The sequence below is a fragment of the Halichoerus grypus genome, chromosome 2, assembly GCF_964656455.1.
Source record: "Halichoerus grypus chromosome 2, mHalGry1.hap1.1, whole genome shotgun sequence".
Classification (NCBI taxonomy): domain Eukaryota; kingdom Metazoa; phylum Chordata; class Mammalia; order Carnivora; family Phocidae; genus Halichoerus; species Halichoerus grypus.
In genome coordinates, this window is record NC_135713.1 from 19,211,919 (window position 1) to 19,228,528 (window position 16,610).

The 16,610-nt window shown below is 34.7% G+C and overlaps 1 protein-coding gene across 2 annotated transcripts in view; it reads right to left on the bottom strand.

Moving 5' to 3' along the window:
- LOC118544817 (cadherin-10) overlaps nt 1-16,610 on the bottom strand; it is a 176,122-nt gene that overhangs the window by 38,029 nt on the left and 121,483 nt on the right. For both annotated transcript variants that reach the window (XM_078066591.1, XM_078066590.1), the window contains exons 3-5: nt 15,520-15,814; nt 13,979-14,098; nt 13,384-13,551 (exon numbers count right to left, since the gene is read on the bottom strand). In XM_078066591.1, coding sequence (XP_077922717.1) covers nt 13,384-13,551; nt 13,979-14,098; nt 15,520-15,814 — 583 coding nt within the window. The remainder of the gene's footprint in view (nt 1-13,383; nt 13,552-13,978; nt 14,099-15,519; nt 15,815-16,610) is intronic.

The following is a 16,610-nucleotide window of genomic DNA, read 5'->3' on the forward strand; positions in this document are numbered from 1 at the left end:
TTTCACTGAGTGTTGTCTCCAGGAATTTGTTCTCCCACTTTTTATTTTTAGCTTGGACATTTTTGAGATTGCATGTATTTTTAGGCACATGCTTAGATTCTGAAAATCTGTCGCTTTAAACTTGTCATTATAGTTCTGGTCAAGAATCCAAAATTATTCATCACTTCATTTTATTTCGTGGTTGGTGCAGGGTTTATCTCCATTGCAAAGTGTATTTCTTTTTGAGGAGAGTAGGCATTATCTGTGTTAATTTTTAGTACCTTCTGAGACTTAAACAGGAAAGCAATCATTTTCAATTGGCTCATATTATAATAAGCCTAAATTATATATATATATATATATATATATATATATATATATATATATATATCCATTTACTTCCACAGTAATTTGTTGGAAGGGACACACACACACACACTCACACACACACATATGGTAGGTGAGTTGTGAATGTGTGTGTACATGCATGAACATACATATATTTATTTATCCCTGAAACATTAATAAAAGTATTTTCAAGGTGTCTCATACTTTCCAGAAAAGTCATGATGAAGATTGAGCCCATTCATCAAAATGGTATAGATTCAATTCTCTGTTAAGTAATTCAAACAGCTATATTATAAAGATACATATGTTGTATACATACATAAAATACACACATTCATAATTATTTTAATTATATGGCAACTTCAGTAATTAATTTGTTCAAGAAGTATTTATTCAGTGCCCAACATATATAATTTGATAACGCTTTCTCTGGAGTTATGTTTATGTTCATAAACCTATTTAGGGAGATTCATTTGGTCTATTTCAAAGTTAATAGACTGCATTTCTATATTTTAAATGTATGAAAGAGCTATTCATTCACATTTCCTAATTCATTTCCAAGAGTAGTCTATTGAACACAGATATCCTAGTTTGTCAAAAAAACTGAAATTACTTTCACTAAGAGCCTCCAAGGGTGTTTACCATATAGGGGGAGCAGCAGGAGGGGCATCAGAAAGGAGACAGATTGTTATGCATACGGTGACAAAAGCAAAGTAGCTCCTGTCACCCATCTTACGTTTCATTTTTCCTTAAAGACATCTATTTGCATGCTCCTTATTTTTTATCTTACAGTTGATGGAGCTTTAATTATGTGGTACGCTTTCCTATCAATTCCAATTTATAGTTGTTTTAAACTCATTCCCAGGTGCCAGATTGAATCATTTGCTTCTCTTTTAATGTTTAGAGCAGATAAATGTTTTTTTCCTGGTGAGTATGTTCTTAGTTTGGTTATCGACTTAAGCACAAAGGCAGGCACGCAAGGAGGCATTGACATTTCTGTATCACATACGGAAAGTCGCATTTAGAAGTACAAATCTAAAAGGTAATATTGCAAAGACTTCCCAAGGACTAGGCAAAAATACGTGGTAAGTGCACCTTGAGACCATTATTGACAACCTCTCACAACATCTGAATTTTCATTATTGAAGATTTCAAACAATTTTGATGTATTTCTGGTTTTCTAGGATTCAAGACTAAACATTTCAGGTCACTTATTTTACCAAAATTTTGATCAATAGGACCTTTGCACTTGAATATTAAAAGCACTACAGATTTGTGTACTAGAATTAGAAATAACTGACGGCTCGAGGTAAGAAACTGTGGAGGAAAGACAAAAGATAGGCAAAGTAATTGCTGTGACAAGGTGACATCTTCAGAAACCATAAAAGAGGTGCCAGGAAACAATGGGGAGGGCAACAAGGGCACACTCAGGTTTTGAGCTCAGCAACAAATAGCTGCTGTTTTGTTTTGTTTATAAAAAACAATAAGGTTCAAAGAGATATAATTTGTCTTTTTCCTTTGTTCCCTGCCCTTGTTTCAATTCACATTTACATAAGAACTGTCTACATTTCCAGTACTGTGATAAAAAGAAGCACCACATATATGAATCAACAAAATAATTTAACATTAGTTTAATTTTTTATTTGCTTTGTGTGCAATCTTATTGTAACATCTCTATGCTGCATAATAATCTCAAACAATACTTGCTTTAAGAAAAATGACACAATTATAAACCATTCCATTGTATAATGTTTAAAAGATGTTTTTTAATGAGCTTAACAGGAAGAAATTAAAAACAAGATAAAGCTCCTTGGAGGAAACTGCACAGTAGTTAAGGAAATTATGCAATGCTAAATGGGCATTTAGGAGAAAGGAGAGGAGAGCTGAAAGTCACACCAGAGACTGACAAAGGAATCAGGCTTTGCAACTGAACACTCTCACCAGAGGAAAGGCAGAAACCTAAATTTGTGAGTACTGGAGACGTGGATTGCCAACTTCGCTTTGGGCATTGAAGTTAAATTAGAGCAAAAGGAGATGCTGCGTGATGTCTTAGTTTTCTGAGGAAAGCAAGAGGACAAAGCTTTAGAGAAGCTGCCATTGATCTCCAGAGGGTAGGAAATCCATCTTGATACATATCTTGGAAATTGTCTCCAAGGTAATTGACATCCATAGATGCACACAATTGCAATGTATAGAAGCAAGAATGTATATAGGACTTGTGGAGGTTAAGATAACCTTAAATTAGTCATTCATAAACAGATTACATTGTATCAGATACTACTTCTGTTTGCAATGTGTTTCCCAGAAGGCACACTAAAAACTCTGTAACAGCTAAACACATTTGCACAGCTAGTTTGTATCCAAGTATTTATATGTATACCTGTCCAGGGGTATTTTTCAACTTTGCTCTGGAGGATCCAGAGGAAGTTTGAATCCCATTTTGCAAAAATGCCAAATAGTTTAGTCTAAGGCAACTCTCCATAGGATAACAGGAGAGTGTCAAGTGGATTTTTGTATAATTTCCATGCACATTATTTCTCTGAGGGATTTATATATTTCAGCACACTTGGAATATTATGCATTTCCCCACTCCTGTCACTCTAAGCATTTAGCCTAGCTGAGATCATACATGTCTGTTTTCACTTGTATGTCATGTGTCTACCTGAGATCAACATATCTCATACTTAAAACCTACTGTCTTTCCACAGGCATCTCAATTCAAAATGTTCAAATCAAACTGAAATCCCTGTCTCTCTCTTCAAACAAGTTCTTCTGGTAGAAAGCTAGAAAATAGCTTTTTCTTTCACCTTCCTCTCTCCCTCAAACCTTTTACCGACCTAATTACTAAGTCCTGTGGATCGCCCACTTAAATATATCTCAAACCCCTCTTCTCCTCAGCATTTGTTCAGACTCTCATCAACTTTTGCTCCTGTGATCCGAGCAGTGTGCTACATTGTTGCCAGGATAATTAGCCAAAAGGAAGAAGGTGCCTGGTGCTCTCTTAAAAAATGTCCCTTTAGATAATATATATGGCATTTTATTTTTATATCTATCCCTTTTCCTGACGGTAACACTGCCTTCTCATCTCACCATCCCTGCTGCCAACCCTGGGGTCCAGCCACACCAAATCGTACTCATTTCCCTGATACGACCTTTTATCTTCTTGTCCGTCCTAACGAACAGCCCCCCCCCATGCCCCTAGTTTTCCTACCTAGACAACTCCCAAATAATTTTCTCTTTCCTGATCCATTTACATCTGAAGAGTTTATCATTTTATGACTTAGACTTCAATGGGCAGTTATAGCATGGATCGTACTGCATCATTCTCCAATTCTATGTGTGCACATAACATATACATATGGACACTTGCATGTGCACGTGTACATATATGTGTACATATACTTATACTTATGCATATGTATATACACTTAATCTATATCTACATACAAAAGAAAGAAAAGAAGTGAGGAAGACAATGGGTGTGAGAGAAACTACATTGTAACAAACAAGGCTAGATATGTGTATATGTGTGCATGTGTGTGTGTGAGAGAGAGAAAGGGAAAGAGAGAACTTGTGTCTATACAACTTTTCAAAATACAAACCATCTGTGGATATATCCTGCATCTCATATCCCTCTTTATTAATTTATTAATATTTCCTAGCATAGTTCCTGCCCACACTGTAGGGCTTCAGTCAGTGTTTTATAAACAAGGAATGCTTTTATAACACCATTTATTTGTAATTCTTATAAACTATAGTTTTTAGAACCATGGGGAAGAAGCCTACAAATATTTTGGTGGTCACAGTAAAAACCACAGTTATATATCTAACCAATATAAATTATAGAACAGTGCTTTTGAATATAAAGATATTCAATTTTTTTCTAGACAATAAAAAAGGGAAAAGGAGACAATTTCAATTTCGTTCCTTCTTTCTCATGCTAAAGCATCTTCCTTGGGACATACCTAACTGTTGCTCTAGTTGAAATGTGCTTGATAATTTTAAAATATGCAGATCAGCCCGAGGCCTACATTACCTTGGAATCCCCAGTAGAGGAGAGGTTGACTCTATTTACAAAGCGAAAATCAGCACTTATTAAATCAAATCTCTCTTGTACCAGGCAGGGATTATGGTAGTCTCACAGCTCACTGAATGTACGGGTCTTAAATCCCTACGTATATCATATAGACATTTCCTTGAAAGACCTTGTTTCATGCAAACTTGTTTATCTGTCCAAGGAGTATAAGGATCCCAGCAAAAAAAATCAGTCATGTTTGGTCCCTGAGTATTGCAAAAGCACCAACCAATAAAGGTTTCATTTCCCTGTTTGTATAAAATTCATAGACATTTTAAGAATTTAGTATACCCTATCTAAAGTTGTCTGTATAATCTATATACAAGTAGTGAATCACGGAATTAATGAAAAGCAAAATGCTCCAGGGAAGATAAAGAGAATCTCTGATGTACCAGCTTCTTTCTTGGTGTAGTGGTTTTTGAGCTCAGATCCCCAATCTGACTTTTATTTATTTCCCAGTTGTATAACTTTGAACAAGTAACTTAAGTTGACAAGTTTCTGTTTTTTTTTAAATGAATAAAAAGGCATAAGCAATTATATTGTTATATTATTATAATTATATAAATGTGAAGTTTTAATGAACTGATATTTGTATGATATTTTACAGTGTTTAGTAAATGTTGTAACACTGTGCCTATTACTATTATTTTTAATGCTGCTTTATTTTATTTAAGTTTAGGCAAACCAGATAACCCATATTTATGTAATTTAATAGGCTAAATAAAGTCAGTGGCTGGGGCGCCTGGGTGGCTCAGTCGTTAAGTGTCTGCCTTCGGCTCAGGTCATGATCCCAGGGTCCTGGAATCAAGCCCCGCATCGTGCTCCCTGCTCAGCGGGAAGCCTGCTTCGCCCTCTCCCACTCCCCCTGCTTGTGTTCCCTCTCTTGCTGTGTCTCTCTCTTTCAAATAAATAAAATCTTTAAAAAAAAAAAAAAAGTCAGTGGCCAATCTAGGTCATCAGAGAAAACACATAAATATACATATGAAATCTTTCTGTAGACTCTGAGTGATTCTGGAATTGTTTACTATCGCTTCTGAATTGGCTATAGTTGTGTATAATCTTTAGATATACTTTGATGGGAATACACAGAGATGGTATTAAAATAGTCAGAAAATTAGAGTCTCATTAAGTTTATTTGTACACCCAAAGTGTCCCATTACCTATAATTTATCTTAATAGAAACTTTCCTATAAGAGGGAAATTCTGTGTTAATTTTCAGAATGAATAACCCAATGAAGAACTGATTTTTGTTACTATTAATATTTCATGGCAAAAAAAATATAGTAGACAGCAATAAATTCACTCTTTTGAGTGTACCTGGGATAGATCTGGAAACTTACATCATACATTATCATGTCAAATTCTCATATATTTGACGATTATCTACATACAAAACTTCCTAAAACTTAAGAGAGTCAACAATAAATACAAATAAAACTATCACTCAATTTGTTTGCATTTTATAAATCCCCCCCAAAAGTCTCATCTTAACTGACATTGCAGAAATGTACTATTTACTTCTCCCTGACGCCCACTTGTAAGCTTGGTGCAAACATGTCTGTGACTCAATACTAAGTAGATGAGGGGCATACTTCTATAACAGTTGGTTTTCTCAGGAGCCCATACCCACAGTTAAGATGATGTTAAAATAATCTACTCTCTCTGCCTTTTGTTTCTGTGATAGGATGTGTGGGAAATTAAATGTGAATAAAGAGCTATGGTCCTGAACTATGCCCTCGAGTAGGCTCATTTGTGGCTTAGAGCTTTTTGCCTGGGTATCAGATGTTTAGTTTCCTTCCTTCTTCTTGAGTCCTAGTGAAATATTGTCCCATCGAAAAACTAGAGCCAAGACCTAGGCACCAGTTGGCTGGCTGGGACCCTGACCATCTGCATAAGTGCTTTTGTAAATGCTTTTTCTCTAAGCCTGGACCTTCCTTCTTGATGTCTCTTTTATTATGTTTAATGGATTTGAGAGTCTCATCCAACAGCATTCTCTGCTATTATTAAGGCAAAGATAGTGGGACTAGCCTGGTCTCTGCAGATCAGATATTCCTTAATTACTTACACTGTTTTGGGTGAAAATCAGTTATCATAACATTTTCCAAGAGATGCTTAAAAAAAAAAAAAAAAAAGCCAGGGTGCCTGGGTGGCTCAGTCGGTTAAGCGTCAGACTGTTGGTTTCAGCTCAGGTCATGATGGGGTCCTGATCTCAGGGTCAAGAGATCCTGCCTCCCCACCCACAAGTCCGGCTCCGCCCTCAGCGGGGAGTCTATTGCGAATATCTCTCCCTCTCCCTCTGCCCCTCCCCCTGCTTGTTCTCTCTCTCTCAAATAAATAAATCTTTTTCTAAAAATTTTATTTATTTATTTGAGAGAGAGAGAGAGAGAAAGAAAGAGAGGACATGTAGGGGGAGTGGCAGAGGAAGAGGGAGAAGCAGACTCTGCCGAGCAGGGAGCCCGATGCATGGCTGGATCCCAGGACCCTGGGATAATGACCTGAGCCGAAGGGAAATGCTTAACTGACCAGGCCACCTAGGCACCCCTAAATAAATCTTTAAAAACAAGAAAGCCATTGCACACAAATCTTGTCCCAGTTGGTTTTGCCAAGCCCTACAGTGATCAGGTTTCAGTAATTTAATCTTTTCATAGACCTCTTCCATGAAGGGTATTCTGCTTTTCTGAGTTTAGGAAAAGAAGAAAGGAAATGGGATGAAAGAGACTAAACTATTCAGGCAGGATATCAGGAGCTTAGATTTCAGACGAGGAAGTGTAACACCTTCTGTGTTAACACAATGAAACCGCAACATTCAAGGACCACTGAACATTTGACTGGTTGAAGAGCAGGAAAAGGTGCTCTGGAGGCCTCATTCATGCAAGTATTCATTTGTTCTTGTGAGGTAAGCACATCATATTGTTGTGGCTTCTGAGGTTATAGGTCTCTCCAGGCTTAAGGTGCTTTTATTTAATCTTTGGCCACAAAAGAACAGCAGCAGGGCATCAGAGACAGGAAAACAGTAAGATCAGAAACATTAGCTATACTCCTGGAGAAGGAAAAGGGAAGGGGAGGAAATCCATTTTTATCAAGAACCTATTATATATCACAGTTACTACTGAAGACATTTTACATATGTGACCTTATTTCTTAGCTGTAACACCCTCAGTATTGTATATGTAGGAACCCAGGTCTAGAGAAGTTAAATTGCCTAATTTTATGCATTTTCAGTTTCTGAAATTATACGGGCCTCCTTAGACAAGCCCCCCAATCATACTCCCTAAAAGAGCACCCCTGCCATTCTTTAGCCCCTTACCTGCTTTATGTTCCTCACAGCCCTTACCATACCAGCAGACATCACATTATATTCATGTCGTTATCACTTTATTGTCTACACCTTGAACCAGGAGCTCAGTCCTTTGTTGGCCACTGTAGCCTAATTCCCACTTAGTGCCTGGGCTATAGGAGGCTTTCAGAAATTATCTACTAAACCACCCTTAATTCAAGATTTCTTTCTAACTACTATAATATATTCTTTTTCTATTTTATTTTCTTGTTCATCTTAGCTTCTTAAAGTACGGGCATTATTTCTTCAATCCTCTTCCTGCTTTTCTTTTATTCCTCAGCTTAATATCTGCCAGCTTCTTCCAAAATGATTGCAACTAAAACCAACTGGGGAAGATCATCCACGATTACTCCCATTATGTAAATTCCAATAACTGCTATCCTGTGCTCCTTTAATTGGACTTCTTGGAAACAACTGCCACTTTTGTCCTTTCTATTCTGTTATTCTGTGGGTTTTTTTTTTTTTTTTTAGCATTATTGAGTTACAAAAATATATAAAAATAAAAAAATACAGAAAAACAAATATTAAAAGCATGTACTATTTCATCACCAAAAAATCTTCACGACCACTTTGAAGCATTTGTCATTTTTTTTTTCCTGCACAGAATTACAGAATATGCCCCTTCATAAATTAGAACCTTGTTAATTTCCAACTTGGTGAACTCTTCTTTTCCTCTCTTTATGGCATATAGTAGTTTTAAGTAGTAATTTTAAGAAAAGACTTAAATCAAGAGGTAAGTTCTCCAAGAGCTCCTGGGTGACTCAGTCAGTTAAGCATCTGATTCTTAGGCTCAGGTCATAATCTCAGGGTCCTGGGATCAAGCCCCACGTTGGGCTCCACACTCAGTACGAAGTCTCTTGAGGTTCTTTTTCTCCCTCTGCCCCTCCCCCTGCCCATGCTCTCTCCCTCTCCCTCTCCCTCTCTAAGATAAATAAGCCTTTAAAAAAAGAGAGTGAGAGAGATAAGTTCTCCAAAAAAAGCTTCCACTGTAAATGATGTACTCAGACCCTCGCCCCTCTATTTGGATAAGTGCTGCTCTTCTGTTTGCCCATTGCATTCTGTGCATACTTCCTTTATCACACACGATTTCCTAATGAAATGTTATCTCCCCTGCTAGACAATAAGCCACTCGTAATCAGGAATCAATACATTAATCTTCATGTGCTTAGGTGTAAACACAGTGCTTGTCAGTGGAAGGTAAGCAATAGATTTTTGTTCTTCACTTATTGTTTTAAAAATTAAATTATGTCACTTGAACTAACCCAGGACTATGAGACAATTTCAACAGAGGTATCTTTTTAAGAGTGAAAAATACAAGTTAGTATCTAGAGCAAAATAGCAGAAAATACTTTTGGAACTCAGTTTTCAGGTGCCCCCTAATCTTCTAATCCATTGCCTCTTTTGGAATCAGACCAAAGGTGGGTGCCCATGTTATATTAATGTTCACCTCTCCATACACCTCTAACAGCACAAGACCATGATGATAACTTACGTCAGGCATGCCTGACCTAAGTTCGCTGTTTGTTAATACCAATAAAAATTTACTACTGTCAAAGTCCCTGTGAGGGTAGAGCTCTTTGATCTAATCTCCCACCAACCTCCTGTTGTTTGGTATGATCCAGCCACACCATCTTTAGTTCTTGACATCCATCACTCAATTTCCAATCTTATTGTCTCTCACATGCCATTACCTCTGGTTGGTGGCTTTTCCCATCTCTTTCTATGGCTGGGTCTATTTCATCTGCCATGTTTGGATAAAATATTACCCCTTGAACAAGACCTTCCCTTATTCTTCCCCGTGGCACACACATGTTCGTATTTTTATCCATGACTGAGCCAAGACCTCGTATGTATATAATATTTTTACTTACATCTGATCTGTCTCCCCTACTGTAATGAAAGGTTATAGCGACAAAAACCAGGACTTTCTTTTTTTTTTTTTTTTTTTTGACAAAATTCATATATCTCATTTCTATAATAGTGTTTGGTACAAGTGTGTTTTCCCAATAAATATTTTTAGGTAAGTGAATTTATGATTTCACTTGAACAGATCCTCATATAACATATCAAAGTTTTCTAACCACAGCACTGTTGACATTTTGGGCCAAGTTACTCTTTTTCACGTGAGTTGTAAGGATGTCAAGCAGCATTCCTATCTTCTACCCAGTAGATGCTAGGAGCAGCCACCAGTTGAGACAAGCAAAATGTCTCAAGACGTTACCAAATGTCCTCTGGGTGGCAAAATTGTCCCTGACTGAGAATGACTGCTGTAGATCCACACAATAAAACAAGGTAAACAATGAAGCAGGACATCTGAGTTTCTGCCTCTCCCTGTCCTTCTAAATGACTGAGATGTTTATTTTCCACAGATATAGCATTCTGGGAAATGTTGAATTTGGATCAGCCAATCTACATGGACATTTAAGTTCTGAGGCAACTTTTATAATATTGACTAATAATAGTAATAGAGCACTACTTGCACAAATCAACATTACTGAACCCATAAGTACGCTAGTGCCAGCCACTGAGCCAGGTGCTTCACAGATGTCAAATTGTTCAGTCTTACACTGTTCCACGGAGTATGCACTGCTATCCAGGTTTACTGAATGGCACTGAAAAATAGAGGGTTCAGTTTAACTGACCAACATGAGAAAGCTACTAAGTGAAGAAGACAGCATTGGGACTCAAGCAGAATGACTCCACAGTCTGCTCCAGATCTGTCCCATATGGCAGCCGCTAGCCAAGCTACTAAACCTCATGTAGCTATTGACAGGAAATGTGGTTAGTTTGAATTGAGACTTGATACAACTAGAAAATACTTGATGTAAGTGGGTATTTCAAAGAATTATGGGGAAAAAAAGAATATAAAATATCTGAATAAGTTTCGTATTGGTATGTATAAAGGACAATATTGGGCTAAAGAAAATATATGGTAAAAATACATATCTTCTGCTTCTTTTAACTTTTTTATATGGCTGATAAAAAATTTTAGAATTACATATGTGACACATACTTTTTTGGTTTGCATTATATTTCTATTAAGCAGCATTTGTTTGTTGTCTTTATCATTTCCACTCTGAATCACCTTCATTTTTCCATACAGTGGATATAATAATAATAATAATAACAACAACAACAAGGGGTCTAAATAGGTTAGTTCTGAGTTCTCAATGTTATGCTGCATATGGTCTTCATAAAGTGTGGAACTCTCTCCCAACACTGGTTATTTAATGAAATGATTAGAAATTAAAAACTAGTTTTCTGGATATTAGATGACTTAGACTATCAAATAACATTCTAATTGCCATGACTGAGTGTTCCCAATAGTAAGATATGGTTGCAAATATTCATAGCAGAAAAGATAATTGAGAAAATAAAATTCTACAAATTATGTTTCTATCTATAATTTAAAAATAATGAGGCAAGATACAAGGTACTCTAAAATTCCACTAAATGTATTGTATTGTACATAGGGGGTTGGACATGGATTTCAACCCACCTCTTTCATTACTTATAGTTTGGCCTTAGCATCTATAACCTTGGTTTCCCCATTTGTAAAATGGAGATCATAATACTGAGCTGAATGAGTTATTGGGATTAAATAAAGTAGGTCAATAAATAACTCAGTACAGTGTCCCCCAAAAAATGTTATTCAGAAAATAGGTTATGTTGATGCTTCTTTTTATTATCATCATTTTATTATCATTATTATTATTATTATTATTATTATATTATTATTATTACCAGGGCTATGACTATTATAATTATGTTAGGGCTTGTGTAATGTGACTATCAGATACCAATCATAAATTCTGACTTCACAAAAGGAAAGGAAATAATTATCAAATGAATTAATAAAGGTGTTGTAGTAGATGAAAGAATATAAAATGAATTTTCATTGGACATTATTATTTTTCAAATATCTAAATTTTGCCTTTAATTAGAATCTACTAATTTGCTTAATTGGATGCACCATTTTTAGATGAGCTGTGTTTTTGACATATGTGTATATATGTTCCTGAGCATTTAAAATATAATACTCCTCTTAATGGTCATTTATTATTGACAAAATACTTTTTTGAGGACTACTTTTGCTTATTGTGGATAATGTGATTAATTAGTTATGGTTTTTTCTCCTAGATTTGCATGTTCATTCTCCTGATAATAAATTCATGCTAAGAGGTGGTCAGAAATATATACAAAATGTGAAATTTGAATCTTAATGCAACTAGGCATATCTTCAGATTTATTCTAAAAGAACCATTAGGGATTATTATTGGTTTTCTTTTCCCTGCCCATGCTACAGGTAATCTGGAGCTGCAATCTGATTATTTGAAAAGGGCATAAACGAATACTCTTTTCTCTGTGTTTTGGGCCAAACACCACAACAGCAGACCTAATGGGCATATAACTTAATATCCAACACAAGGATCACCACAAATAATAAGCAAAAGATTAGTCTGCTCCAAAAAAATTCTATGTGAATTTTATAATTTTCCTATACACATGATTTTAAACAATTCAATTCAAATCATCACTATTATTAATAATCAAAGTTAGATAAAAATAGCATAGAAAAAAAGCAAAATGCTTTTAAACAGTCAAAATAATAGAATGAATTCTTAGACCCTAATTCCTTCTGCATTGTAGTCTTTAGTATAAAAATATAAATATCACAAAAAGCTACATTTTAATATGATATCATACAAGTATTTAAGCTAAAACCAAACTAAATTTGGGGGATCAATTTAGAAGTTAATACACAGCAAATTCTAAAACTTAAGGTCATAGATCCTACTACAGCCTACATATTATGCCACATTTCTAACAACATAAAATTTCATCTTGAAGTATAGGATCTTTCACGTTAGCAGGAAATTTTCTGATTCTTGGGAGTGCCCGTTCATTTCTACCAAATTTGTATAAAAAGAGAGAATAAATACATGTATTATACGGTCAGAATCTAATGGTTCCTAACCTATTCTTGATCTATTTTGAGAATTTGAAGGGTTCATTTTATAACAAAAATAGATCGAAGTAGAAAACAGTAACACTAAATAGATTTAGTGTTTTATAACTAAATAGGTCAGGAATACAAAATGTTTTAGTGTAAAAAAAATCTTATAGTATGATTACCATCCCAAACACAGAAATAGAACTGCAAGTCTGACCCAGTGATATTAAATGCAAGTCTGATTAGTTTGTGAGGTTCTGCCCTATATCGCCCTTTCTGGCTAAGTCTTCATATTATGACAAATTAGATATTTTATTGAAAAATTTTACCCTCAAGTTAGGATCCTTCTTACTAAATTCTAAGTGGAAATAAACACATTCATTGTAGAAGCAGGGCTTTGTTTTCCAATAAAACATTATTTCCTTTTGCTAACTAAAAGAAACAGTTCTTGGATTACAGTCATAGATGCAGGTTTTGTGATTACAGATCCCCAGCTTCTAAATGAAATATGTCTGAAATATTTAATTTTTTATTTTAGTAACAGTGAATTCATCAGCATATGCACCTTTTCTTCACATTTGTAGCACATTTTCAATGTTTTGAAAATTAAATGATTTACAATTGCTTTTTACTTTTCTCTTTTCAGTCCAAAGCTTTTGCCCTATGGAAAGACCATGAAAGGCAGCTTACTCTGGGGGAAGCGAGGTGGATTGTCATTTACATCTGTCAGTGTGATGTTCACCGTGGTAGTCCCCGATAAGCCTCCCATCTGGCCGCCCATATCTTTGGCCTGGATTACCACTTGATATTGCTCCCTGTTTTCTCTGTTCATGTTTGGTAAAGCAGTCCTGATGATACCTTGAAGAAAATATAAAAACTTCTGTTATCCTCATTAAAATCTCAACTAGTAGTTGACTAAGACCACAAATTATCTATCTAGTGATTTTTGAAAGACAAAGTATGTTTTTGCTATTAATTTTTATTGTCTAGAAATTGCAAAAGTGATACAATGTAAATATTTTACCGTTTGCGTGGTTTTTCTATTACCTAAAGAAGGTCATATGTGCTATTTAGTTGCCTAAACTCATAGGTAAAAAAAACATAAAAATCAGGTATATTTTGATCAGCTCACTCAATCATTCAACTTTGAATTCTTAAATCTTTAAGTGTGGCATCATCACTCTTCTGTAAGTGTTACTGTTAATGTTCTTATTTTCCCACCTTTTTTCTACTTATAAAGATCATAAAGACTTAAATGAACAAACACTGATTCATGATTCCTGACCTGTTTCAGGCTCCACAGAGAAATATGGCTGCCCTTGAAGTATGCTGTAAATAACTCTGGCGCTGTTCCCATAGGAAGGGTCATCGGCATCTGTAGCTGTGACTTGCACCACAGAAGTACCTGAAGTATCCAAATTCAGCTTAGTTCTGCACAGTACCAGAAGGAGGAGCAAAAGCACTGGTTTTCATGGAAGACTTGAATGATTTTTGGCTTTAATAATGACCTCTTAAAGAAATATTTATATATAATTGACAAGAAAATCATATTTATAGTGTTATTACAGGAAAATTGTGAATTCAGCTACATAGTTAGCCAACGGGTATATTTTCATGCATGCATAAGTAATGCTACAATGTATCAGATTATAATAAATGCAGTTACTCTGCAAATGCTCAGGTTTGATATTTAACTTCATTTTCACATAATATATTTGTTTAGTGTAAAGGGCATATCTGATCACAAAGGAGTAGGTGTGCTCTTCTTTCCTCCTGTCCACTAATTAACTGTAAAAATAATTAACATCTGCTCTAGAATACAATTTTATGAGTAGATTAAATTCTAAATTTAGAAACAATCCAAGATGATCCCAAGTTCCATGAACTATTAAAAGCTATTTAATAAAGTTCAAGAAATATAAAAGGGCTTTATTCCAAAGCAATTGCCAAAGTCCTTGGGATTTAGTGAAGTAAATATTAGATAATAATCCCAGAACAATGCTTTTGGGAAATGCAGAATTGAAAATGTGCAGTTACAACTGTTAAAAGAAAAGTATCAGAATTATTTCATCGGTTTATATGACTTCTCTCACATTTGAGAAATAAATCTATTCTACTAAGTCTAAATATATATCTCTAAAAAACGTTATCATTGCTTCCTGATAATTATTTTTTTGTCATTCTCTATTTAGTAAAAAAAAAATAAAGTAGTCTGAACATTCTTTGCTTACAAATACAACTTTCATTTATTTCCAATGAAAAAGAAAATTTCATTATCTTGAATATTATACTTACAGCTTTATCATGCCTTCTGTCTTACAGATTCTACAACCTAAATTTTCAATTCTGTATCAGTATGTGATTGTGGAATTTCAACTGGTTTATTTGAATAACAGATTTATATCAGCGGAGTTTTACATATAATGATTATAATTAAAAGATGTTTTAAAATACTTAATATGAAAGAATCAGATACATCTACAGCGTTCTGAATGTGCTTATAATACATTTCGTGTCAGAATTTTACACAGCTCTTAAACAAATCTGTGTGACAAAGATGTATTTCATAGTTTTCTACTAAAGTTCAGTGGTATTTTCTTGGGTTTTTGAGGGAAATATCTACTTATTTGTAAAGATTTACAAATCCATATCGTAAGAAATGATTTTTTTTTTCTGACTCATTTTCAACATGAGGAAATTAAATAAGTACTCTTTGGAGGGAATCAAAGAAGATGTCAATTAACTGATCATAGTATTTTAAGAATTTCTTGATAACTATTTTTTATACTTTTTGTATACCATGATAACACTTATAAATGAACTTACCTACAACAGACATTTCTGGAACACTAGCTGTATAAATTTCTTCTGGGAACGTTGGCTCATTGTCATTGATATCATGGATTTTGATCACAAACTCAGACTCTGGTTCTACTGGTCTCAAAGTTCTTCTGTTAATAGCTTGTGCACGCAGAGTATAAAAGGCCTTTTCTTCCCTATCAATTCTTCTTGTGGCATGAATGTCACCTGTTTTTTCATCAATAATAAAAAGAGTACCTGCTCCATCTCCAGATAAAATATATTTGAGTGATCCATCTCCTTTATCTTGGTCTGAATGAAGCTAGGGGAAATAAAAAAGAGCACATCCATGATAATGTCTAAAAGTACATAATGCTGAAAGAATTAAAAGTCTCTCATGTCCCATCACTGAATAATGGGGTCAGTTATCTTAGTTCTTGAAATGAGAGTTGAATAAGTATGACCACAGTCATCTATATGTCTTAAACAATAAGACTAGCCTCTCACATATCGGTATGATTTTAACTCTAAATGGAAAAAAGTAATAAAAATAAACCAAACAAGTTACCCTCTTTGCTTTGCTTGGTAAATAACCATTTTCATAGGCAATTAACTCTTGACAAAGACATACGTCATCAGTCTTGACATGCTTGTGTAAACATTACTTCTCTCATCTCTTTCTGTGAGTGGAAAATTCTTTTACTCTCATATTATTGAGGAAATTCTTATAAATTTATTATTTGTTATTGCATTTCCATGGGAGAATTAGAGATGTCTTAACTGTAAACAGGCAAAGTTGTAAGAGACATAGCACCTATTTTAGAAACACTATGTATTAATTTTTGGTTCACATATGCACACACACACACACACACAAAAGATTGCCCCACAGATATTTTTGGGACTCAGGGAAAGAGTAAAAATAGATGTCTCTATTTTAAAATTATAAATCAAGTTAATAAATTCTACAATAAAATATACTCTATATAGGCTCCTACCTTGTCAAATCTATCTTCTTAATAACCTCAAACACATTTTGTACAGGAAAAAGGCAATAAATACAAAACATGTCTGTTTCCTGCCCTTTGTCTATGCCCACAACATTTATCTTCCAGAAT